Below are 27,358 nucleotides of genomic sequence, written 5' to 3'. Positions count from 1 at the left end.
ACATACAAGTAGTTTAGGCTTATCCTTGGCAAAGCCAGAAAGGTCTACATTTACGGCTTACACTCTCACAATACAGCCGACATACCAGAAACATTCCCAATATAACACAGCAGTTACTATAATGTGGCCTTCAACTACCCACTTCAGTAATTTTTTTTTAATCTTTCCATCTATTAAATCTACTCCCCTTGCTGTTTTAACTTTGGATAGTAAAACATTTTTTTTATGCTAGTAAATACCTTATACAGCCCACTTCCAGTTACTTGTCTGGAAAAAAGCCTAGGCTTGTGACACCATGCACAGCTCTCTCTCTCTCTGGTGAGAGTTTGCCAGGAAGGGGGGGGGGGGGGGGGGGGGTGAGTCATAAGAGGACCAATGAGAGCTGCAGAGCTGAAGGTGTGCCTCTGTGTATCCAGGAAGTGAACAGGTAGCAGCTTCAGCTGCCCACAGTTAAAATTATTGCAGCCAGACTCAGTAGAGGGAGATTTCTGCAGCACATTTGGCAGGTACTGAATCAAAGTATATATATAAAATAATATGCAAAGTGGTTGGAGGGAAGCTTCAGAAAGGCAAAGATGTTTTTATTACAAATTATGTGAGCTGACTGCAGTTCCTCTTTAAACTTTACTAAATGCAAAAAATAAGCATGGTAATATTTTCTTTCCAAGAATGTTTTACTCTAATGCAGGGGTCGCCAAACTTTCTAAACAAAAGGGAAAGTTTACTGTCCCTTTAGACCAGGGGTGTCAAACTCAAATTCATCGGCAGGATGGTTGCCCTCAAAGGGCCGGTTGCATCTGTAGGGCAGGGGTCAGGACTGCGCTACGTAGAGTGCAGGGGTCAGGACTGCGCTAGGTAGAGTGCAGGGGTCAGGACTGCGCTACGTAGAGTGCAGGGGTCAGGACTGTGCTACGTAGAGTGCAGGGGTCAGGACTGCGCATTTTACAGAGTCAATAAATTAAATAGTGGTTAATTGCGCTAATATTATCCTCTTGCTACTAATTAAATACTACAATCGGTGACTAACTATAGCCATCCTCCTTAAATAATAAAAAAATATATATAAAAACACCTCCAAGTAATCTCAAAATTAGTGAAAAAATCCTCATACGGTATTATATGTAAACAATACTAAAATTAACCCTCTATCATAACCGTGGATGTGCTCATAAATATATGCATCAATTATTAGTTAATATAGGTGCTCACAATTGTATATCTGCTGCTGAAGGAGGATACAAATATGTGCATAGAATAAATACTTAAATTATTTCACCACCAATTAGTAAGCAGGTGCACAAAAAAATTCTGCTGTTTAAAATAAATATATAGATGTGTGCAGTACCATATAAATTGTTCAACATAAGCTGAAAACCAGTGAAAATATAAATATGTGCATAGAATAAATACTTAAAAAATTTCAAAACCCATTAGTGTACAGGTGCATAAAGAATATATATCCGTTGTTTAAAATAAATATATAAAAGTGCATGCAGTGATACGTAAATTATTCAACATAAACTGAAATCCAGTGTATAAAAGAGTGAATTTTGTTTTTTTCAAAAAAGCATTAGCATGAGGTACTCCAAATCCATCAAGTGTTCTTAATAGCAAATTCACTCAGTGCCGGTTATACTGTGGCAAGATTTCTAAATAAATAAATAGTGTCAAGATAAGTTTTACTTTCACTTCTTCTCTTGTTAGACTCCGCTACTCCGCTCAGAATCCCGGACATGAAAAGATAAAAATATATACATCCATTGCGCAGAGATTTAAATCAATTGGCTATTATGTATCAGACTTCTCAGTTTCACTCACATACTCTACTCCACACGATCGCGTTTGTATTGATCAGCTGCACGGAGCTCAGCGGTGAGACAATTCATCCGTCACCGCTTGCTCACACACTGCAAAGACTGGGGACGTCACAGGCTCCTCCTATGCGTTACGTCACTGCCACGTGACTTTTTCAAGGTGGCAGTGACGTAACGCGTAGGAGGAGCCTGTGACGTCCCCAGTCTTTGTAGTGTGTGAGCAAGCAATGACGGATGAATTGTCTCACCGCTGAGCTCCGTGAAGCTGATCAATACAAACGCGATCGTGTGGAGTAGAGTACGTGAGTGAAACTGAGAAGTCTGATACATAATAGCCAATTAATTTAAATCTCTGCGCAATGGATGTATATATTTTTATCTTTTCATGTCCGGGATTCTGAGCGGAGTCTAACAAGAGAAGAAGTGAAAGTAAAACTTATCTTGACACTATTTATTTATTTAGAAATCTTGCCACAGTATAACCGGCACTGAGTGAATTTGCTATTAAGAACACTTGATGGATTTGGAGTACCTCATATGCTAATTTTTTTGAAAAAAACTAAATTCACTCTTTTATACACTGGATTTCAGTTTATGTTGAATAATTTACGTATCACTGCATGCACTTTTATATATTTATTTTAAACAACGGATATATATTCTTTATGCACCTGTACACTAATGGGTTTTGAAATTTTTTTAAGTATTTATTCTATGCACATATTTATATTTTCACTGGTTTTCAGCTTATGTTGAACAATTTATATGGTACTGCACACATCTATATATTTATTTTAAACAGCAGAATTTTTTTGTGCACCTGCTTACTAATTGGTGGTGAAATAATTTAAGTATTTATTCTATGCACATATTTGTATCCTCCTTCAGCAGCAGATATACAATTGTGAGCACCTATATTAACTAATAATTGATGCATATATTTATGAGCACATCCACGGTTATGATAGAGGGTTAATTTTAGTATTGTTTACATATAATACCGTATGAAGATTTTTTCACGAATTTTGAGATTACTTGGAGGTGTTTTTATATATATTTTTTTATTATTTAAGGAGGATGGCTATAGTTAGTCACCGATTGTAGTATTTAATTAGTAGCAAGAGGATAATACTAGCGCAATTAACCACTATTTAATTTATTGACTCCAACATTCATTTTTAGTTGCAGCTATATTATTTGGTCATCTCTTGTCAACTATTTTTTATCCGCACCAGTAGTTTTTTTCCCACGTCAGCGCTTGAGTCTTTTTGCGCATTTTACAGAGTGCAGGGGTCAGGACTGCGCTACTTACAGAGTGCAGGGGTCAGGACTGCGCTACTTACAGAGTGCAGGGGTCAGGACTGCGCTACTTACAGAGTGCAGGGGTCAGGACTGCGCTACTTACAGAGTGCAGGGGTCAGGACTGCGCTACTTACAGAGTGCAGGGGTCAGGACTGCGCTACTTACAGAGTGCAGGGGTCAGGACTGTGCTACTTACAGAGTGCAGGGGTCAGGACTGTGCTACTTACAGAGTGGAGGGGTCAGGATTGCGCTACTTGCAGAGTGCAGGGGTCAGAACTGCGCTACTTACAGAGTGCAGGGGTCAGGATTGCGCTACTTACAGAGTGCAGGGGTCAGGACTGCGCTACGTACATATTTTAGGATTGCACTACGTACAGAGGTCAGGATTGCGCTACGTAGAGTGCAGGGGTCAGGATTGTGCTACATACAGAGTGGAGGGGTCAGGAGTGTACTATGCAATGTGCAACATCTCATTTCCACCCCTCCTCCTTGGTTCTGACCTCTGCACCCATCACTCTCCTCCCATCCCCCACCTCTGCACACATCTGCCTCCACGTGTCCCCCCCAAGTTTCCTCACATCTGCACTCTCTCCTACTTTCCTACCTGGCCCAGCTCTGGTACAACACAAGTGCTTAAACAGCCCGCCCTCAGGACGCAGCCCGCTGGATGGAAAAATAAAAAAAAAGAGCTGTCAGCAATCACTCGCTGGATGGACTGGGGAGGCGAGAGAGCGGAGGGCGGAGACAGAGCGGCATCGGACGCAAAGCTGAGGCAGTGGTGGAGACAGAGACAGAGCGGAGGGGAGATGTTTACTCTTATTGTCATGGAGACTGGCCGCGCATGCGCTAATACAAAGCCGCACCGCTCGCGGGACTGAGGAGGATGTGTTGCCTTGGATACCTGCAGAGAAAAAGAGGTAGCGGCCGGAGGCTGCTGTGCGGGCCACATGACAAGGCCTGGCGGGCCGGATTCAGCCCGCGGGTCTTGTGTTTGCCACCTGTGCTTTAAACTATAGGGGGGCTGGACTAGGGCCAGTGGGAGTAGAAAATGTCCTGGCATCCAGTGAAAAACAATGCCCTATCTCTGGTGCCAGTGGAAGGAATAGTGCCCCATCGTTGGTGTCAATGGAAAGGAACTGTGCCCCATCATTGGTGTCAATGGAAAGGAACTGTGCCCCATCATTGGTGTCAATGGAAAGGAACTGTGCCCCATCATTGGTGTCAATGGAAAGGAACTGTGCCCCATCATTGGTGTCAATGGAAAGGAACTGTGCCCCATCATTGGTGTCAATGGAAAGGAACTGTGCCCCATCATTGGTGTCAATGGAAAGGAACTGTGCCCCATCATTGGTGTCAATGGAAAGGAACTGTGCCCCATCATTGGTGTCAATGGAAAGGAACTGTGCCCCATCATTGGTGTCAATGGAAAGGAACTGTGCCCCATCATTGGTGTCAATGGAAAGGAACTGTGCCCCATCATTGGTGTCAATGGAAGGAACTGTGCCCCATCATTGGTGTCAATGGAAGGAACTGTGCCCCATCATTGGTGTCAATGGAAGGAACTGTGCCCCATCATTGGTGTCAATGGAAGGAACTGTGCCCCATCGATGGCATCAGTGGGAGAAATTGTGCCCTTTTGAAGGTATCAGTGGAGGGATTAAGGCCCCACTGTTGATGTCAGTGACAGGAACTACGCCCTACTGTTGGTGTCAGTGGATGGAACAGTGCCCCAAGGGCCGGATAAAGGCAAGCAAAGTGTCGCATACAGCCCCTGAGCCGCAGTTTGGAGGCTGCTGCTGTGTATTATTGCACCAAGATTTTACAGTAATTTATTACAAGTAGATATATAACTGAGATGCATTTAAGCCCATTTAGATCCATTCTATTTCAACACACATGCTTCCTCCTCTTAAAGACTTCAGTTTTTTTAAGCAACAGGTAGTTTGTCTATATTTTAGAAATTAAAAGCACACCTGAAATTTCTCCTTTGGAATATTGCGCCGTGCTCCTTTAGTTAGAACAAGTGCTTCTTCTACCCTCTGGTTTGATAGTAGATCCTGAATCTGTTTCTCCAAAGGTAAGGGAATTAAAACATACACACCATTTGTAGTTGCTACAATCACACGCCCTGTAAAACATGTGGAGTAAAAATAATTTCAGAAAAAAAAAAAAAAATCAAAACACTTAATTGACCCGTCTCCAACTTAAGAAAAATGCAGGAAAGAGCACAGAAAATCAAGTAAATGCTTACTTGCAGCTTTTTTCCAAATTATGGGTTTTTTTTTCACTGCAAAGTGCCAGTGAACTTGCAAGAAATCATGACTTCTCTAGGAGAGTCATCACATTAGCCCAGCCCCCTCCCTCCTTGCATTCCATAATCCCCTCCTGAGTGTCTAACTATGCTCCGTGCTGGCTCAGCTCCCCCACCCATCCCCTCACCTTCCCACATAACTGCAAGGAAAGCTGCCAGGGAAGAAAGGAAAGGGGTCAGTTAAATGACAGCACAGTGGCTAAGTGATCAGCACTTCCGTCCAGCAGCACTAGGGTCACCGGTTCGAATCCCAACCGCAATACTACCTTCCTGGAGTTTGCCTGTTCTCCCTGTCCCTGTGTGGGTTTCCTTCCACACTCCAAAAACATGCTGGTAGGTTAACTGGATCCTGTCTAAATTGGCCCTAGTATGTGTATAAATGCGATTTAGGGACCTTAGATTGTACGCTCCTTGAGGGCAAGGGACCGATGTGAATGTAAAATACATATGTGAAGCGCTGAGTAAATTGATGCCATATGGGAAGAGAATTGTTGAAATTAATGGTCTGGCAATAGGGTCTCTAACTACCTTAGAGAACAAAAAAAAAGTTCAAAATACCCTTTGTTTACCAGCAGGAGTAGTGATAGCAAGCGAAGTTGCTCATATTTTACTCTTGCGTTGAAGCAACTTGCTATAAGACCATTATTCTGCTCTCTGGGTCAGAGCGAGGACTTGGTGCACCTGTTGCTTTCAGCTTATTTAACTATTTAAAAAAGGAAAACCCTCAGATGCAACCTACAACCAACAGGCCCACATATCAGCTATTCAAAAAGGTAAAGCAGAACCAATCCAATGTTTTGGTGTGTAATAGACAATGTAGGACAGACCTGCCCGGTTTTATTGCTGTCACACCAGAAAAGAGTTCTTCCACCTCCCTGGGTCTAAGTCTTGTAAGCTACTAAACAGATGAGAACTAAATGTCCTAGTTTCAATGCAGGATTTATGTAGATTATAAAAAATTATAAAAGGCAAAGCAATATGTAGTGGAATATGATGTATGATGAACCCAGATAACTTAGTTAATATCTCTAGCTATACAATACTACAGCAAAGAAAACAGTTATTACACAGGAAATGTGTTAACTTAGTATGGGTACATTGCCAAAGGAGGATCAGAATAAAAAGAATTTCCTCTTTAAATGTGGCACATGATTAAAGTGATATTAAATTCCTTAGGTTTAGGCACTTTCAGTAGCTGATTTAGTCATTTACTGAGCATGCAGCATCTTTATCTTTTAATCCTTGCCTATATTCCAGTTTAAGCTGGCACAATGGTCACTGCCCTAGGTTTCCTGTTTTAAAGTGGCTCCTTTCTCTTGTTGCATCCTATGAAGCCACCCTTGCATGACAGGTTTAGAGTTGTGTCTCGTTACACTGTGTGCATCAATAGAAACACACACACACACCCATAGCCTAGGATGGCAAGGCACTCACCTGCTCCACCCTCCTCCTCCCATCTCCAAGCTAACAGACTGGCTGACTGACCACTGTTAAAGTGACACTAAACAATATCCTTATTCTCCAAATATAATCCACACACATCCACTACATAAAGTGGAACTTTATGGGGGAAAAAATGGCAGTCAGTTTTTTTCATGCAGAGGAGACATACTGTCTCTTCTGCATCAAAGTTTCTTACCTGCCTGTCTGCCCTGTACATCTGAAGATGTCAGCGGCCAGTGGGGAGCTCCAGGATACCTTAGTGCTAGATTGAAGGCGAGCATAGTTCCACGTTAATGGTCCTGTAATCTATTTTTCATGACATTATTTCTTATAGTGTTTTTCTGCCTCCTTGTAACAGAATTTGGAAATTTGGGGGAGGTTGAGAACAACAGAAAATACTTTTTGAGTTAAGAATACATGCGTAAATAGAATTTCCTTTAAAAAAAAAAACAAAAAACAGTTTGTCACTTTATAAAGGAAAAGTCCAGCCAAAGCTCATTTGGCTGGGCTACTTCTTTGGATCACAGAAGTGCAGTTCATTTTGCACTTCTGTGACCCGTTTTCAGCAAAGAGCAGACTGAAATCTGCTCTCTGCTGACGTCACCAATGCCAGTCCAGGCACCGCGTCATCCCGACAACGGAAGTCTGGATCCGCCAGGTGCCTGGACTGACATCCATCTCAGCCTCCCAGCGAGCCACTGAGAGCCTAAGACGGCCGCTCAGCACCCTCCACAGCTCAGTGCTCCAGTGAGCCAGGAGGGAGCGGAGCAGAGCAGAGAGCTGTAGACTGTCAGTCAGTCAGAGCTCTGAAATCCAAGTGATCGGCGATGTTCGATCGCTGGTATCTCAGTGTGGAGGCGCCAGGGGACAGATACAATGCTGCATCCACCTAGGTAAGGATGATTGGATTAAAAAAAAAAAAAAAATCCTTTACTTCTCTTTTAACACTGTCCTGTGAAGAAAGTTGAATGAAGGTAATACTACTTTAACCACTTGACCTCCGGAAGATTTACCCCCTTCATGACCAGGTCATTTTTTGCGATAGGGCTATGCGTTATTTTAACTGACAATTGCGTGGTCATGTGACACTGTACCCAAATAAAAATGTATATAGTTTTTCCCCCCACAAATAGAGATTTCTTTTGGTGGTATTTTATCACCTGTGCAGGTTTTATTTTTTGCCCTATAAACAAAAAGACCAACAATTTAGAAAAAAAATGTAAAAAAAAATACTTTCTGCTATAAGCCATATCCAATAAGAAAACAAAAAAAAAAAAAAATTAAATCCCAATAAGCGGATATTGGTTTGCGAGAAAGATATAGCATCTACAAACTATGGGATATATACTAGAACTAATTTTTTTTCTTACTAGTAATAGTAAAACAGCGTCAGCCATGGCCATCCTGCAAGAGGATAAACCTTATGAAACATGACTTCTTCTGTAATCATTTATCAGTATTCTGCTACTGTGAATCTCTGTATTATATCCTCCTGAACTAAATGTTTGTCTAAGATTCAATCTATGCTATTATTCCAGTGTCCTGTTGTCTGCTATTTCCACTCTTATCACTAAGGCTATGTGCATATATGTGCTGTTGACCTGTTCCCAGGCATTTCCCATTCTGATAAGAGGAAGGAAACAAGCAAATGCTGACAATATGAAAAAAAAACAATAAAAAAGATTAAAAAAAAAAAAATTGACACACTCCTGGTTCTAATAATTAAAAACAAATACGTGAGTAATCTGGATTGGAAGATATTTATGAATATTAGAGAATAGTTGAAATCTATATTTTTGAAAACTGGTTTTGTCTATTCTTTTATCACTGAATCCCATGAGGAAAGCAACAGACAAGAAAATGTTTTATTGGCTTCTATTCAGTGATTATTCCAATTGCTCATGTACACTGTAACATTTCCGAGTTCATTGACTTTGTTTATAGTGCCAACTGTGATTCAGTTTCCCTGCAATGGATGAAACTGTTCACAAGAAATTAATTTAAAAAAATGGAATTCCATGCAAAATTCAACACCACAATCTTACTTATACGTTCCCCATTTATGTCCCTAGTTTGCAAGCATATTCACTGTTCAAAACAATACTCTCTCTGCTATTGTGTTAATGACACAAAGCCGTCTGATGTAACATAGCCTAGAGAGGTGCCTAGTGCTCACCCTCCCAATCTGATTGCAGTTTTGAAGAAGATTACATTAAAGCGGGGTTCCACCCAAATTTTGAACAATATCTGTATGTATTCTCTTCCTTGCCTAGATGCTGACATGCCGTTTAAAAAAATTTAAATCGCCGTAATTACCTTTTATTTTTCTATTCTTCTTTGCACTTCCTGGTTTTCCTCCCATGGGAGTAGGCGTATTTCTAGCCTCTCCCAGACTCCTGGGAGCTAGTCTCAAGCTTCCCAGGATGCCACTGAGCATGTGCAGGAACGAGCGGTGAATGCTGGGAGCACAGCATTCACCAGATCCAGGAAATAAATGCTTGTGGGCTTCAAATGCCCACAATGAAGATGGAAACTGTCTGCAGTGAATAATATAAGTTATTCTTTCCGACGAAATCTGACACAGGCGGACATATTACACACAATATGTGAGTATGTAATGCTGAGAAGAAAAGTTTGTGAATGAACTCAAAAAAAAAAAAAAAAAAAAAAACGATAGATAGGTGGACCCCCGCTTTAAGACAATAATAGAACATATTCCGGTACAGGCTAGTTGTATGCAAAAATACAATTATATTTTAATATAAGGAATACATTATATACACACACTTTTTTTTTTTTTTGTTTTGGCTGTATAATTCGTTCTTGCATACAGCAAAAGTAGGAGTAGGGGGATACGTTTTTCCATTAGACTCCCAAAGACCCCTAAAGCTAAATGAGATATCGAATCCTAACCACTCTCTAACCTGATACAAACATAACATTTTAACTGGAGCTGCCATTTACATATCGGTGTAGAAAGATACATAAATGATGATAATTTATTTTCTGTGGCCAGTGACTTGAATGAATGCAGCAGACGTACAATAGGTGCATCCAGAGATTTACACCCAAGCATATATGTTTATGTAACTATGGCCTATACCTGTGTACAACCATTAATTACTATAATATGATGTATCTGTGTCTCCCTGGGTGCTGAAATATGACCACAATTGAAAGTGGTTCTAAAATCAGAAAGGTTTTTTACCTTAATGCGTTCTCTGCATTAAAGTAAAAAACACCTCACTATTTGTCTTACCCACCACCATCTCTAAACACTTAATTAACTTCTGTCCCCACTTCAGCACTGTTTTAGCTGTAGCATCCTTTCCCTCACTTCATGTTTTCACAGGAGACGCTGAGGGCAGCAGGGGCCATAGACTTCAAGGGACTGCCAGTAGAGCAGGGAAGGGACCTCTCTATGCACTGTCATTGCACAGAACAGGCAAGTATGACCTCTTTCTTATTTAAAAAAATAACAGCCTTTATTATCACTTTAAGCTGTGCATGCAAGGTCTTAGGACCATCATATTCTGGAATATTATAAAAACATATAACAGCTTTATTTTTTTATACTAGGGTTGCACTGGTACCGATACTATTATAATTTGCACGAGTACTTACACTTGTGCAAATGCTCCAACGCCTAATTCGATACCTCCCAGCTGTGGGGAGGACACGGGGGACAGTCGGGGGATGATAGGTTCGGTGGTGGGGGGAGTTACAAGCACCAATCACCCTGTGTGGCTTTCAATGAAGCAGCTGATAGCCGCTTCATTGATTCATCTGAGGCTGCTGAGAAAGGGACTGAGGAATAAAATTGTAAAAAAATAAATAAATAAGGAAAGAAAGTTACTGACACAGTCCATGCTTCATCAGTGCCACTTATCAGTGCCCATCAGTGCTGCATATTAGTGCCACTGTCACACGACATTACTTGTACTCAGTCTTAAAAAAGTGGTATCGGTGCAACCCTAGTTTTTACTCTATATCAAAAACCCCAATTCACACCCAGTACCTTCAAAATCTTGCAGGATAACACCTTCTTTAAAGGGCAGGCTTTGTTTCTGCTGTTGGTCCAGCATGCTGTGCACTGTGATGAATTCTTCATCTAAAGCCAGCACATAAGGGAAAGACACTGCAGCTCCAATTACATTCTCAGACCATCGAACTGGAGCACGCTGTGAGATCCCTGCTACTGTGGCGAACATCCCTGCCAAAACAACAACAACAAAGGCTGTTAACAGTTTGAAAAATGTAAGCAAAAATACCAGTACTATCAAAATACATACCAGTGGAGAGGAAAAACTGCGTAAAAAGTTTTGTTTTTTAGAAATCAGCACTGCGCTACTTTTACTGGTAATTGCGCGGTCATGCAATGCTGTACCCAAACAAAATTTATATCATTTTTTCACACAAATAGAGCTTTCTGCTGGTGATATTTGATCACATGAGGGCTTTTTATTTTTTGCACTATAAACGAAAAAAGACCGAAATTTTTTTTTTGTACTTTTTGCTATAAATTATATCCAATATTTTTTTTTTAAATCTAATTTCTTCACAAATTTAAGATCCCATTCACACTTATACGACTGCAAAGTTGCAGACTTTGGAGTGCAACTTTGATGCAACTTTGGATGTGTGCAACTTGGATACTACTTTGGCTTTAACCAGTGATAATAGACAACTGTTGCATCGATAGCATTCAGGTACGACTTTCATGCAACTTCTGAGGGTTAACATTGAAGTCTATGGCTCTCAAGTTGCTTGAAAGTCAGACCAAAGTAGTGCATGAACTACTCTGAAGTTGCTGCAACTTTAAGTCACTCGTATATGAATAGTTATCATTGGAAAACATGGGGAATGACTTGTCATGCAACTTTGATGTCCACAAGTGTGAATGGAGCCTAAATGACACTTTAAGCCACACCCATTTTATTGGCCTTATCCACTTTCTAACCTCGCCCACATGTATGACTGTCCAGAAAAGCCAGTTAGGTTACCTAAGAAAGCTATAGTACAAGAAATTTTACAAGACATTTGATTTCAATGTACTGCCTAAGCTGGCCATAGGTGGGTGGAAATTCAGCTGGGTCAGCAGAGACTGGCCAAATTTCGATTTATGTGTGGCAGCTAACCATCGACTTCTGTCAAACAGGCTTGTTGGAAGATTTTTCTCAATCAGCGGCTGCAGCCGCACCTATTCTCTGACAATCAGAGAAAAAAAAAAAAAAAAAAAAAAACCTGATAAGTATAGAGACACTAAAGGGTACATGCTATATTCAGTCAGGATTACTTGGAACCTATTTTTATAGATAGAAGTTTGCTTCAGAGAAGCAGAATGGGCATGTTAGCAGCAGGGCTTATTTTAATAACAATATTTTAAAGTAGATGTAAATCCTAACTGAAAGGCATATAGCTTACTAAAGAACTGTATGTCATAACTTTTTTCTAGGAATGCATCAATATATAAGCCACCGAAAACAGGGCTATCCACGTTTTGCCAATAAACAAAAGAAAAAAAAAAAGTGCCGATAATGGCATGCTGTGTCCCATTTACTGCAATGCAAAATTACCCCCTATTGACCTCAATGGAAAATCGCATCCCATTGACTTCAATCAAAAAAACACCAGCCACATTAATTCAATTTAATTAAAAACATTTTTGAAACTGTCTGCTTCGGTTTCTGGCCAAGTGCATCCTGAAGTTTCAATGCAGGAATTTTTTTTGCACAACTTTTTTCTTATCCCGTTGCATCTCATTGCTTATGATCTCCCACAGTCTCTTTGCAGCCACTTTCTGTCTACATGTATGCATTTCAGTGATGCCTGCTTGCCATTTCCCATGCCAGTTTTCCTGATGGTGACAACTTTGGCCCATGCCTGCGTAATGCATGTGGAAATGACCACAATGCATGGAACAGCGTGATAATGTAGAAGCACAACTGGGAAAGAGCATTGTCACCCTATACCATAAGCTTCTGCATAAGAGCTTACATGGCGCAAGAACTACGGTTTTTGTTTTTTTATGAAAGCTTCAGATTTTACAATATTGAATATAAATTTTGAAATTACATGTTAAATATTTTATGACATTTTGGCTATTGAGCTTACATCTATTTTAAGTAGATTTCTATCACCTTAACAACAGCCCAGTAAAGTGTAAGCCCGGGTTCACACCTATGCGAATTAGATGTGCGTTTCCGCACATCTAATTCCCATAGCAGGAGAATGTGACTGGCTCCCTATGGAGCCGGTTCACATATCTCCGGGGCGGCTGCGGTGCGCACTGCACAAAAACGCTGTGCGTCTTTGGCTGCGTTTCAGGGCCGAATTCAGGCATAGAATCGGCCCTGATTCGTCCCTGAAACGGTGAACAGGGACGCACAGCGCTCCTGTGCGGTCCGCAGCGAATTATGGTGTGAACCCGGGCTAAAGAATTATTAAAAGGCAATAGGACATACTGAGGTTGATTTACTAAAACTGGAGAGTGCAAAATCTGGTGCAGCTCTGCATAGAAACCAATCAGATGTCACTATTATTTGTCAAAGCTTTTTGCAGGTAAAAAAATGCATTTATAATTTTTTGTAGTTGGAGCTTACAAAGCATTGCACCAGAGATCAGCAGTTTAGGGATGCCATGCAGACCTTCTGCACACTCTTAGTGCATCTGTGTGCCCGTACATCCCATACACATAATCCGATGCTCTCTGACAGGAAGACTCAATGAACTACCAGAGCGCCATGGTAGTTCACTGAAAACTACAAGCTGACAGCCACTAAGGATGTCGGGACTAGTAGTTCATTTTCACACAGAGCTGTGTGCATGAATGATGTGGCTTTGTGGGCGGAGCCCCACAGGGCCACGGTGTTTTCAAACAGTAACAGCAGGTAAGGAAAACTTCTTGTACTGCTGCCATTTTGGGGGGTGCTGAGAACATGTTCCACCTTAAAATTGGGTGGAACACATAACATGTTCCCAGAGGTGAACTTATCCTTTATTGAGAACACTGAGGTTAGAATCTGATTGGCTACCATGCACAGCTGCACTAGATTTTGCATGCTTTAGTTTTAGTAAATCACTGTGGGGTTTATTTACTAAGGCTAGAGAGGGCAAAAGTAGTCACAATTCTGCAGAGAAACCAATCAGCTTCTAACCTCAGCTTGTTTAATTAAGCTTTAGCAATAAACCCTAGAAGCAAATTAGTTTCTCTGCAGAATTGTGACTACTTTGCCCTCTCCAGCTTTAGTAAATAAACCCCTATGTTTCATTAATAAAAAAAAAAAAAAAAAAAAAACATTACTTGATATGCATAAGATATGATAATACAACTATTCATTTCAATCTAAAGAGAAACATCTATTCAATGTACCCACCTAATCCTCCAGGCCCTGCCAACAGAAACTCCTGTCTGCTGATTCTCTTAATAATTGGTCTTTTCTGCTCGCTGGGATAAGGAAAGAGATCCTGGCAATGCCCTGTATTATAATTTAAGATGACATAACGACTGCTGAGCGCCAGGCACAGATAATATCCATCAGCAGCAAGAGAACATGGCTGTTCAGGCGTAGACACTTCTCGAACTATCTGTACCCGCTCCTGTCCCACACTGAAGATCTGCACCGTGCGTTTCTTGGAGGAGATCAAGCAAACCTCTACACTGAACGGGTCTCCGCTTACTGGATTCTCATTTAGGGTGAAGCTGAGAACACCCCTGATCTTAGTCCCTGGTACTGGCTCCAGAGAGTCATTGCACAGCAAGAAAATCGTATTATCACACAGCACAAGTAACCGGCCAAGGGCAGAGGAGGCTTTCAATTCACATATTGGTTTCTTTACACCTAGCTGTCTCTGGTTTTGTCGGCTGGTAGTAAAACTAGTGTTAGGATAATCCGACTGCTGACCCAGAGGAAGTCCAGCTGACTCTGTGCCATTTACTTCCACCAGCAGAAGATGGTGAATGCAGCCATCACTGCTGCCAATGTACAGATCATGTCCAGAGCTCTCCAAGCACTCAATCTGTATCCCAGCAGGGAGGTGATCCTTCCCAGATGCACACACCAATCTGAATGCCTGCACACTCATGGCCAAGGAGGGGAGAGCCCCAGGGCGTCCTGTAAAGTTAAAAAGGAAACACAATCAGAAACATCTCAAAAAATAATTTTTTATAGTCACAAAATGTAATCTTTGTCATTGATTGGGCAAATGCAGTGTTTGTGGAATCCTTGCAGAGACAAGAGGAGACCAAGGTAATACTTAAACCTTTCAAAATGAATGTCTCTCAACTTAGCAGTCATGTCTTCACCAGGACACAAGGAAAAATCTCTAACAGGGAGACAATAGGAACAAATGTATTTTTTTTAATGTCCCTAAGGAGATTTTTTTCTCACTTTCTGCCACAATAACAGCATTGTAGCCAGGATAGAAAGTGAAGTCCCCTAAACAGGACACAGAAGGCAAAAACAGACACAGGTTTTACCCATTCACCACTATATCCATAACTAAATAAGAGTTTTGGGCTCTAGATATAAATTTAAAGTGGAAATAAAGGTATTAACAAAAGATTGCAAGCAGGCAGGCTTTCCAAGGAAGAGACATGCAATGTCCCTTCTGCAATAAATATTCCTACCTGCCTGCTCGAATTCTTCTGTGGCATGGGCATGTGCAGCTCCGCTTACATTGCCGGCACAGTCACAGTCTTTGAGACGTGTGCCAGGATGAGTGTATGCACAGGAGTTACGTCATCCCCATCCAACCACTGGGGATGACCAGCACCCAGGGAGAAGATGGCGATGAGGGACCCAGACCATTAGAGAGGAGTTAAGTTTAGCTCCGCTTTAAAGCATAAGTAAACCCATCGATTTAACAGTTTCAAAAAAACACAATGCTCATTAATGCAGGTCCATTAGCACAGGGGTCATCAACCCGCGGGCCGTGGCCTGTTTGCAGCTAAGCCGCGAAGGCTGCACTGTCTGACGAGCAGCGGCGGAGCGAGCAGAGAGATGACATCATCTCTCACCGCCGGCCCGCATCACCGCTGTTCCGTGCTCACAGCGGGGCCGCTATACTGAGGCAAGCGAGCAGAGAGGATGAGATCATCTCTCACCGCCCACCTGCATCGCCGCTCTTCCACGCTCACAGCGGGGCTGCTATAATACTGGAGGTGAGGCGGGGGAGCAGAGAGCTGAGATCATCTCTCACCACCCGCCTGCATCGCCGCTCTTCCATGCTCACAGCGGGGCTGCTATAATACTGGAGGTGAGGCGGGGGAGCAGAGAGCTGAGATCATCTCACACTGCCCGCCTGCATAACTGCTCCTCTGCCGACACAGTGCAGCAGAACACTGATACACTGCTGGAGGTGAGGCAGCTACCCGAGCACCCCCCCCACCCCCCCTCCATTACTGCGGTTCTCCCTCACTACCAACTACTCCAGGCTTGCCTCTGAACTAATGTGCACACCTGTGCTGCCACCACTGCAGTGACAATCTTACTGTGGTGGCAGTTAACGTGGCAAATGACAAGCTGCATCTGATGGCAGTCAACATGGCAAGTGACAATCCAAATCTGGTGGCAGGTGACGTGGCAAGGGACAAAATGCATCTGGTGGCAAGTGACAAGCTGCATATGAAGACAGGCGACGTGGCAAGTGACAATCCACATCTGTTGGCAGGTGACGTGGCAAGGGACAAAATGCATCTGGTGACAAGTGACATGGCAAGTGACAAGCTGCATCTGGAGACAAGTGATGTGGCAAGTGACAAGCTGCATCTGAAGGCAGGCGATGTGGAAAGTGACAATCCGCATCTGGTGACAGGCGACATGGCAAGTGACACTCTGGCACATTCTGCATTATGGTGAGTTGAACTATTTCATTATATATTACAATGTAATAGTAGAAATAATGTGCTTCAATCATCCTGACATCATATCAATGATGGTGCCGGGATGATTGAAGCGCCAACACCAGCCATTGCCCCAATAAATTGCCAGCGAAAAGCCGCATACACCCCCCCGGGCCTTGGCACAATTTTCTTCAACAACGCCGGTCCCCGGTGCCAAAAAGGTTGGGGAACACTGCATTAGCACAATCCAAGGATGTACATAGGTCCTAAGAAAAACAAAGACAACAGAATATTTACCATCCCTTTAACTTAAGCAATCAAATATTTTCACATCAGCTTTCAAAATTATGTAAGGAAAACCAGAGCCAGATTATGCACACGGCAGTGTGGACAGAAGCCTTGGGCCCAATAGGTACCCAGGCAGTCCAGCTACAAGCTTTATGCTCTGGCAGTTAACCAGGGCAATATCGCAACTGGTCAAATCTGTGCACCTGCCCACCACTTCACAAGGGAGGGTGAATTTTTTAGGCAATTTTCTCTCATGGGACATACTACGGCAGAACAGACAATGAAGATGGGCAGCTTTTTGGTGCCCACTACAACCCTTATGAATGCAAGCTAAGGCATCTTTGCAGTAAACCTACTTTAGGCAGCATAGCATGTGATAATAGTGGGAAACAATCCTTGTGTATATAGCTTACATTTGCCATTGGGTTACTGCACTGTTGAAAGATTTAACATGATGGAAAAACAAACATTAATAAAACAAACAAACTCATTCCGTAAAGTACTGCCAGCAAGTTAAAATGAAACACTATGGAATCTAGAAACGTAGGACACATTGTGAACTAAGATCCTTATCAGGTTTCTTTTTTTTTTATTATTTATACCCTATTACCAGTTTCTGTGAAGTATGTGTACATTATAACTTGCACTGGGAGATTCTTTTATTTATTGTATAAAAAAGCAAACGTATGGAACACATTGCACTCACTAAAACCAACTTGTGTATCTGTGTAGTAAATCTGCCAGGCTTGATCTTTAAAGTGTACATGCATACACAGATCAAGCCTTGTATATTTGTTACACAGTTACAGGCATTCGTTTAGCACATGCAAGAGGTGCCATACATACATTTCCTGCCTTTTTAGGTTGGTTGCAAAGAGTCAGCAGATTCCTCATTTTTCCTCTAACAGAGGAGATCACAGTCACATACTGCTACCCACGTACAACTTAACTGACGTGAAATTAACAATATATGCTTGTTGGCTTAAAAGGATACAAGGGCCCATTAACAGTTTTGCATCTGCTTTTTGTTTATTCTGTCTATTAAAGTTTTACAAATATAAACAGCGTTACAATCCAACAAGCAATCTAAACGCAGATTTACAGCTCAAAGTACACCAAAAAAAAAAGAAAAAAATTCTAGCATCCACAAAAACCAGTTTGTACACTAGAGTATGGAGATCAAAATACTATGCAGCATAGGGCAGCTTAACAGCCATCATTTTTCCAGATTTGACAAATGCGTTTTAGATTGAAGTTAAAAACGGGTCTAAATGCATGCTGCAACGCACTTGAAAATAAACATGTCATAATGCGCATTGACACCTATTAAACATTTGTTGACATGCATTTCGATGTGCTTATATCTATTTCAATAAGAAATATAGCTGCCAAAAAGGACACGTTGTGAATAGGCCCTAAAGGGAGGAGTAGTTCCTATTAAAGAATAGCACTTAAATAAATAAAGCACCTACAGCTATTAAAACAGAACTAAACCCATCAATTTAACAGTTTCCTCAAAAGAGTTAAGCTTCGTACAGATTGTTAGCAGGGGATTGTCTGTTGACAGAATGTTGTCCTAAAATCTTACCGTTAGTACGCTCCTTTTGACAATTGTTGTACAACTTTCTGCCAACAAATGATGGATGACATGCTAAATTTTCAGCGGACAGCGGTTGCTTGTCAGATTTTCTGATAGTACACAAGTCCATCAAACAAAAGTTGAAAGTACAAACACGCATGCTCGGAATCAATGCTCAAATACAATATTAGCAGAAGGTGCCCAAGGGTGGTGCTAAAGAGCTGAAATTCCTCGTATTACATCACTACGTTTGTGTTTGTTGGATGACAATTGTGTACTGTTAGTATGCAAGACAAGATCCTGGCACACACCCTTTTGATAAAAATCAGACACTTGGTTAGCCAACAATCGTACCGTGTGTACGAGGCTTTACTTTCATGCTGTTAATTAAGTCGCTTGTGCTCTCAACTGGCCTGTCAAGCCATTAAATAACTGGTGTCATAGCTGATCCACATGTGCTAAACCATGGCCACTGCAGATCAAACAGAGGCTAAGGCAGCTGCTTCCTTGGTTGTAAAGGGCTTAGTTCAGCTTTAAAGTGATATTAAAGTCTCTTTTTTATTTAAAAACAAATAACAAACATGTTATACTTACCTGCTCTGTGCAGTAGTTTTGAACAGAGCAACCCCGATCCTCCTTTTCTCTGGTCCCTCCCTCCTGCCCCCAGAGCAAGCAGCTTGCAATAGGGCACCCAAGCAGGCTCGCTCCCAAGCTGTGGCTTTGCGTGTCCATTCATGCACAGAGCCTTGGCTTGTCTCTGCCTCCTCTCTCTCCTGATTGGCTCAGTGGCTATGACTGACAACAGCAGGAGCCAATGGCTGAGGTTTACACCATGTGTTATGCCTTCTTTTGCCCAGATTCCCTGAATAAGCTCTCCACAAAACACGTTGGGACCCATCTACTGCTATATACGGACCTCACTCCTGGGGAACGCTCTGTCATCTTTAACTGCTTAGCCATAACCCCGGTATTGTTTTTTTTTTAGAGCTGGCGAAGCTCTAAAAAGTAAAAGCAATCCTAGCGGCTAATTAGCTGCTGGATTGCTTTTACAGGTGGTGGAAGGTATGGGGGTCCCCCTGCCACCTATTTGGTCTCTGTGGGGAAATCGGCATCTGATCCGACAATTGCGCCGGGTTATAATAGAGATGAACTGAGACCGGATCGTCTCTGATCAACTCTATGGTCTAGGACAGGGATCCTCAAACTACGGCCCTCCAGCTGTTACGGAACTACACATCCCATGAGGCATTGTAAAACACTGACATGTCTAGGCATGATGGGAATTGTAGTTCCTGAACTGGAGGGCCGTAGTTTGAAGACCCATGGTCTAGGAGACCAGGAAGCGTCAAGAATTTGTCATTTGCGGATGTAAACAGCGCCATTTTTAAATAGTGAAAGCATCTGATCACGCCGTTCTTGGTGTGATGAGATGCATTTAAGGGCGTAGAAGAGATATTTTACTACGTATGAGGTTGAGTAGAAGGAGGTCAAAAGGGGTAACTGTATGAATCCTGCACATTTCAATGGTGAACGCTCTGTGCTTTCTATATGATATACGCCAATAATGTTTTTAAATGTTTACAATAAACTTTGCTTTCATACATAAAATGTGCTGCCAAAAAAGAAATCTTCTGCGCTCAAGAGAAAAGCGTTGGCAAGCATTAATATACAGTCCTCAGGTGATCAGAATTTTGTGCCAGTTTTGGTGCCACCCCCACAAAGACAGGCCGGGGGAACCCAGAGGTGTAACTGCAAATCAAGAAACAGAGGGCGCACCAGCCTAGCGCCATTACCTTTAAAGCGGAGTTCCGCTGGGTAAAAAAAAAAAAAATTAAAAGTCAGCAGCTACAAATACTGTAGCTGCTGACTTTTAATATAAGGATACTTACCTCTCCAGGGAGCCCGCGATGTCGGCACCTGAAGCCGACCTGTCCCTCAGCTCCGGGTGCCGGCATCATTACTAAGGGAAACAAAAAGTGAAGCCTTACAGCTTGTTTCCTACTGCGCATGTCGAGCTGTGCTTTATGAATGGTCCCTGCTGTCTTATGGGACCGGTGTGTCTCCCAGACGGCAGCAGGGGAGAAGGAGGGGCCAAACATTACATAGTTCCCTGCACAATGTGAGGCGGTCTTTCCCTGGAAGTGGGAGCAGATATCTGGGTTTGACAGGTATATGCTCCACCCTCCCCCTGAAAGGTGCCAAATGTGGCATCGGAGGTGGGGAGGAAACTGATCAGCGGAAGTTCCATTTATGAGTGGAACTCTGCTTTACGATGACTTTATTCATAAAAACAAGTGCAGATGTATACTCACAAACCGCAACATCAAAGAATACTCCAGTCTGGTCCACTGAACAATTCCCAAACATGAGAAGATGTTCTAAAAGGCCGACGTGTTTTGAGGGCAGATCTACCCTCTAAATGTTTTTGCATAAAATTAGCGGTCTCTGAGGAAGTTGATGCACCTTCAAAAGTCCCAAGTTTTTCTATTTTTGTGACCACAATTAAAGTACACTGCTCTGTCCTAATAAACAGAGATGGGCTCGAGCATGTTCGGTATCTTAGTCCCAACCCACCTGTCGTATCTGGCCAGGAAGCCAACACTGCACACAGCCAATCACAAGCATTTCCCGATCTGTGCAGCTGTGGATGGGGAAATATCTCACTGTCTGTGATTGAACGTTTGGAGTGTCGGCTTGCTGGCCGGATCGGGCAGGTAGGTTGGAACTAAGATCACGAACACGCCCGAGCCCATCTCTACTAACAAATGAAAGCCAAGACGTAAAGGAGAGGTTTGGGAGCTCATGGAGGATGTTACCCTAAGCACATTAAGAAACATGAAAACAAGAATAAAGGACTATTAGGTAGTGGATGTGTATTGATTACACATCTGCTGGTTCGCAGAAAAGATTGTGTATCCCGCAAAGCCGCAGCCTCAATTTTGGCCAGCCCGACCTAAGTCCATGCACCCGCGGGGGGGAAGCACTTTGCAGGAATCCAGACCGCTGCTGCGGTGTAGCCCAGGTGCCACGATGCAATTTCCAGTTGCCATTGAGACCTTTCGCCTGGGTTTTGTCGAGCGCTGGATTATGTTTGAAGAATGTTTGGGGTCCCTCGGGGTTCTGTGCTGGGACCAATCCTATTTCATTTGTTCATAAACGATCTGGAGGATGGGATAAACAGTTCAATCTCTGTATTTGTGGACAATACTAAGCTAAGCAAGGCAATAACTTCTCCGCAGGATGTGGAAACCTTGCAAGAAGATCTGAACAAATTAATGGGGTGGGCAACTACATGGTTTTACTGTAGAAAATGTAAAGTAATGCATTTGGGTGCCAAAAACACAAATGCAATTTACTCACTGGGGGGAGATCCTCTGGGGGAATCTAGGATGGAAAAGGACCTGGGGGTCCTAGTAGATGATAGGCTCAGCAATGGTATGCAATGCCAAGCTGCTGCTAACAAAGCGAACAGAATATTGGCATGCATTAAAAAGGGGATAAAACAATAATTCCCCCACTCTACAAGACTCTGGTCCGGCCGCACCTGGAGTATGCTGTCCAGTTCTGGGCACCAGTCCTAAGGAAGGATGTACTGGAAATGGAGCGAGTACAAAGAAGGGCAACAAAGCTAATAAAGGGTCTGGAGGATATTAGTTATGAGGAAAGGTTGCGAGCACTGAACTTATTCTCTCTGGAGAAGAGACGCTTGAGAGGGGATATGATTTCAATATACAAATACCATACTGGTGACCCCACAATAGGGATAAAACTTTTTTGCAGAAGGGAGTTTAACAAGACTCATAGCCACTCATTAAAATTAGAAGAAAAGAGGTTTAACCTTAAACCATGTAGAGGATTCTTTACTGTAAGAGCAGTAAGGATGTGGAATTCCCTTCCACAGGCGGTGGTCTCAGTGCGGAGCATTGATAGCTTCAAGAAACTATTAGATAAGCACCTGGATGACCACAACATACAGGGATATATAATGTAATACTGACATATAATCACACACATAGGTTGGACTTGTGTTTTTTTTACTACTATGTAATTAGGATATGGTTTAGTGTCAGTCCTAAAGGATGACCCCTGTCCATATTACCAGCAGTGTGGTTGTCACCGAGGCTGAGCTCATTGCAGCATAGTGAATGGCTGTTCCTTCATTGGCTGTCCTAATGAAAAGTCTGGGGGTCCCACCAGTATTTCCTTCCCCTCTTGCAGAAGCTGTCATAGTGCTGTGGGTGAGGCAGAGCCATGCATCCCTATAGGAAGAAGCCAAGTGGGTGAGGGTGGCTTGGCTGCTGAGGTGAATCATGCATAGACTCCCCTTCTATAGGAATCACTAGGCACATACACCTTCCCATGAATGCTGACACTAGGCTGCCCTGTACACAGGGACATAGAAGACACACACAACTGGGGGAAAGGTTCCCTGTGCACAGGTATGCCAGGGGGAAGGGGTGGGGGTCAGTACCTGCTTATGCTCTGGCAGCCCCGGGCCTCCTCTCTGCCACGGTCACGTGCCACCGACAGGGGGCGGACTCATGACACACACGACGCGTCGCCCTTACTCTAGCGCACCTCACGTGACATGTCAGCGAGGCCGCTTCCGCCATGTTTTGTTTGGGTATCACAACGTAAAGCGTGCAATAGAAAAATAGACAAAGGCAGCAAGCCTGGGAATCCATCCGTTACTCGTTTTATGGAACAGTCTTTTGTTTATTTCTATACAATGAAACAACAGCTTTCTTTCAAAAATCCACCAAGGCTTTTAACATACCCTCGCTCTACGGCCCCTGCAGCTGAGCTGTCACTTCCGGCCGAGGTGCGGGGCATTGTGGGAGGTGCTGGTAATGGCTCAGGTTGGTGGGCGATCAGTGGCCATGGGGCAGGACTGCGATCTCTTCCTGCACCCAGAGCTGCTTTCCAGGGATTTCCTGCTGTTGTCTCTAGAGCAGGTGAGGCTGGTGACTGTTGTGTCATACCTAATGATTGTCCCCTAATGTATACTCCTAGAGAAATCATCAAATGGGACTGCAATGCATAATGATTGGCCCTCATTAATCCCCCCCCCTAATGTATACACCTAGAGAAATCATCAAATGGAACTGCAATGCAGCACTAAATCATGCACCCATCCACTAAGGGATCATTCATATTGTATGTGGTGACATATGTTCTACTGTCATGTAAAATGTATGTCACCACAGGGACACACGGGGAACAATTGTTTCCTATGTCTCCCATTCACACCGCAACGCAGCCTAGCCCTGCGCCTAAATGCAGACATGCATTTTATTGCAGCACACCGTGCTGAATCACATTCCTGTAAATGAAATGTACATTTTGTACACTTCAAATAAAGTTTGTACAAAAAAAGGGGGGCTGTGTGATGCATTAAATCGCGCACCACACTGCCTCCTACCGCAGCCAACAATGGAGACCTTCTGGAGACTTCGGCAAGTCTCTATTGCAGCATGAATTCAGCCTTAAAGGATAAGTTTGTCTTTCCTAACATGTTACACCCGTATCCACGGTGTAACATGTTACTGTCCAGTAAGGATGCACTCAGGCGTGTTCGCAAACCGCACGTGCAGAACCTGCCAGGAAGTCGGCACTGCGGAGCGCTAATCACAAGCAGTGAGTCATTGTCCCAATGCGTGGCTGCAGAGATTGGGAAATGTACAGCTAACGGCTTATAGTTCTCAATGAACTACCAGGGTGCTATTGAGCACTCTGCCCTCGTTCACATTGGAGCGACTTGTCATGCAATTTGGCAGGTCAAATCACATGACAAGTCGCATCCTATCGTCAGTAGTGGCACTGTTCAAATCGGTGCGATGCTGCATCGATTTTAAAAAGTAGTTCCTGTACTACTTTTGGCGATTTCGAGTGCGACTTGCACAGACATCTGTGCATAAAGCCGCACAGATGTCTCAAAGTTGCACTCTTTGCTGCTCCTGGCCCCGCCCTCCTGACGAGTGCCCTCATAGACCACCAGCTTGCTATGGGGGCACCCGAGCCGAATCAGAGCTCCGTGTATCCATTCAGACATGGAGCCCTGACCCGGCCCCCTCTCTCCTCTGATTGGCTCCCGGGGCTGTCAAAGTCTGTTAGCCAATGTGAGCCCCAGACGACCAAGGGAATAGTGGCCATTGCTGGATAGAGAAGGGCCTCAGGGTATAGGGGGGTGCTGGGGGGGCCTGCTACACACAAAAGGTTTTTTATCTTAATGCATAGACTTTACAACTCCTTTAATTATAACTCTGTCTAATGCTGGCCATACACTGTACAAAAAATCGGACAAAATTCGGTCATTTAGACAGTTCGTTTGTTTTTCAGCCAGTTAATGGGTACAAAATGAATAATCGTTGGGACGTTTTTGAGCCGAAAAAACGATTTTGGAAATTTTCCAACGAACGATAAATTGAAAGGTTAATGTGTTTGCCGTCCAAACTGTTTGCACTAGGTATATGTTAAAAAAAAATAACAAAAAATGCATTCATTTATGTCCACTGAACGATTTATAGGTCATTACATGATGGCACTATCGTTTGCGCTTACGGCCGAATGTTTGTTTTTTGAAAATGGGTTTGGCTGATTTTTTTCGTATAGTGTATGGCCAGCATTATCTGGAAGAAAAGCCACAAACTTGAATTAGCCAGCAAGCTTCAGCACATAGTTCCACCCCACTAAATTATTGCTTTTTTTTTTAAACCGTATAAGGTTACATACATCCTGGGAGCCGCACCTGCCACATACATCATGCCATACAAGTGAACGGCTTGATGAAGCAACGCTCTTGCAAATGCCGATGCTTCTTTGCATTGCTGTTTAGCCACACATGCACATTATCCGATCAATTTTCCAAATTTAGATGTTCATAATTTGCATAAGCTCACCACACATTTTACAATCTGATTGTACAACCTCCTTTAGAACTACCAGTAGTATGTGGTGCCAGGGCCTGCCTGGACAAAGATTGTTTAGATTGATTAGGTAGGTGCTCATATTGCATTGTTTTGGTAAGTCTAAACTTGATTGTATAAAGTGTGTATGATCAGATTGTAACCTGTCTGGTGACTCTTGACAGGAGTGTGTCCCTTGACTACGTACTTTGTTCTTAAACGTTTTCTCATCACAGAAACCTGGAAGGTGTGACAATGCTATGTAGATAGAAGTAGCCCATAGCAGCAGCTCTGCCACAATTTGTTTCTCTAATCTTTCCCAGGTATGTTTTATGACACAAATATTCTATCAGGAGACTATTTTTTAAGATATATTTTCAAGTTCACGGAATTGGCAACGTAAGAATCTGCCTGAGGGGGGGTTCACATTGGAACGCGGTGCGAGAAAGGTGCGTTTTGTGCATGTTTCCTACACCGTGCTATGTGAAGGTACCATTAATTGTTAATGGCACCCTAAAACATAGTCTTTTTGCAGCTACCATACAGTACTATGTGGCTTGGTGCAGGTTTATTTGCAAAAGTAGTGCCTGCACTACTTTTTGTGCATTTGGCAGCCCATTGAAATGACAGACTTTCCAGTGTGAACCAGCCCTTAGTTTTTTATGTACACAGGTGTATTCAACTACAGCTATTTATGCTGGATCTTTGTGCCAGGAATTGGCAGAAAAATGCAGCTTAAAGTGGAACTTTAGTCACAATATGAAGTCCTGCTAGATCACTTCAGGCTGGCCCCGTTTGTAGGTGTAACTATGTAAAACATTAAAAATAAGTGCCTATACTGTTTGAAATCCAGTAATACACTGTCTCACCCTGCTCTGCACATGCTCAGTTGCTCTCTATTTTTGGGCACTATGCCAAATTTGTAGAGGCCGATCTGCTGACAGCCTAAAGATTTATTGTTCTGGGGCTCTGGGCTTCAGCAAAATGGCAGCCTCCAGCAAGAAGAAACAGGAGCAATGGAGGCAATTTACAGCACACACTCATTTTGGTAGCATAATTGTTAATGTAGGATGTATGTTCCTTGCTAAAGAACATTGGCGAACAATTCACTAAGAGATAAATACCACTTGAATTTTTGAGTTAAAATAACTCGTGGTAAAAAGTAAATTCACTAAAAAACATGCGTTAAATATTTATGTTTTGAGATGTTTAGAGCTTGCATTGTTTTTGGCATCGGTTTTTCACCATTTTTTTATGCGGTGCAGGAATGCCTGGATAATCTTCCTGTAATGTTGGATCGAAATCACATCAATATAGGTGAGGATCCAACTTGGAGGCGACTTCTATTAAAGTCTATGGGCTTTTGAAAAAGAAAAAGCAAATATACTGGATTGCAGGATAGGGTCGGAGATCCGAATGGTTCAGTTAGGGAAGATTGATATTTGCAATGTTATTGACACTGATGTGTGTTTGCTGATTAATAATGCTGATGTAACACCTATCTGATGTACTGTATGACTATTCTTCATGTGCATAATAAAAACTTAAAAAAAAAAAAAAGTCTATGGGCAGAAGTAAAAAAAAAAATCACCTGTGAAGTAGTACAGGAACCTTTTCTAAAGACGGAGCGACTTCAGTAGTGCTAATTAACCGCTTCCGGACCGCACCACGTACATTTACTGCATCAGGGCGGCCCAGGGGGCACAAAATCACGTGCCTGTATGTGATTTTGTGCATGCAGTTTAGGGGGCACGCGCGTGCCGCTTCCACTGCGATTGGACACAGCAGCAGCCAATTAGTGGGTCCGGCGTCCGCGATGGTCAGTCGTTCACATGAGAGATGGATCAGCAATGTGCTGATGTAAACAAAGCA

At 42.8% G+C, this 27,358-nt stretch overlaps 2 protein-coding genes across 2 annotated transcripts in view; one reads left to right on the top strand and one right to left on the bottom strand.

The window, feature by feature from the left end:
- The window catches only part of TGFBRAP1 (transforming growth factor beta receptor associated protein 1), a 52,138-nt gene extending 28,991 nt beyond the window's left edge, over nt 1-23,147 (bottom strand). The window contains exons 1-4 of the mRNA XM_073614749.1: nt 23,053-23,147; nt 14,247-14,984; nt 10,889-11,083; nt 5,090-5,244 (exon numbers count right to left, since the gene is read on the bottom strand). Coding sequence (XP_073470850.1) covers nt 5,090-5,244; nt 10,889-11,083; nt 14,247-14,955 — 1,059 coding nt within the window. The 5' untranslated portion in view covers nt 14,956-14,984; nt 23,053-23,147. The remainder of the gene's footprint in view (nt 1-5,089; nt 5,245-10,888; nt 11,084-14,246; nt 14,985-23,052) is intronic.
- Nucleotides 23,148-23,231: 84 nt separating this feature from the next.
- Nucleotides 23,232-27,358, top strand: part of LG02H2orf49 (linkage group 02 C2orf49 homolog) — a 53,101-nt gene continuing 48,974 nt past the window's right edge. Inside the window, exon 1 of the mRNA XM_073614748.1 lies at nt 23,232-23,536. Within this exon, the coding sequence (XP_073470849.1) occupies nt 23,432-23,536 (105 nt within the window). The 5' untranslated portion in view covers nt 23,232-23,431. The remainder of the gene's footprint in view (nt 23,537-27,358) is intronic.

This window comes from Aquarana catesbeiana, linkage group LG02 (genome assembly GCF_042186555.1).
Source record: "Aquarana catesbeiana isolate 2022-GZ linkage group LG02, ASM4218655v1, whole genome shotgun sequence".
In the NCBI taxonomy this organism is placed as follows: Eukaryota; Metazoa; Chordata; class Amphibia; order Anura; family Ranidae; genus Aquarana; species Aquarana catesbeiana.
The sequence above is the reverse complement of the archived record's forward strand: the minus strand, read 5'-3'. Positions and strand labels throughout refer to the sequence as shown.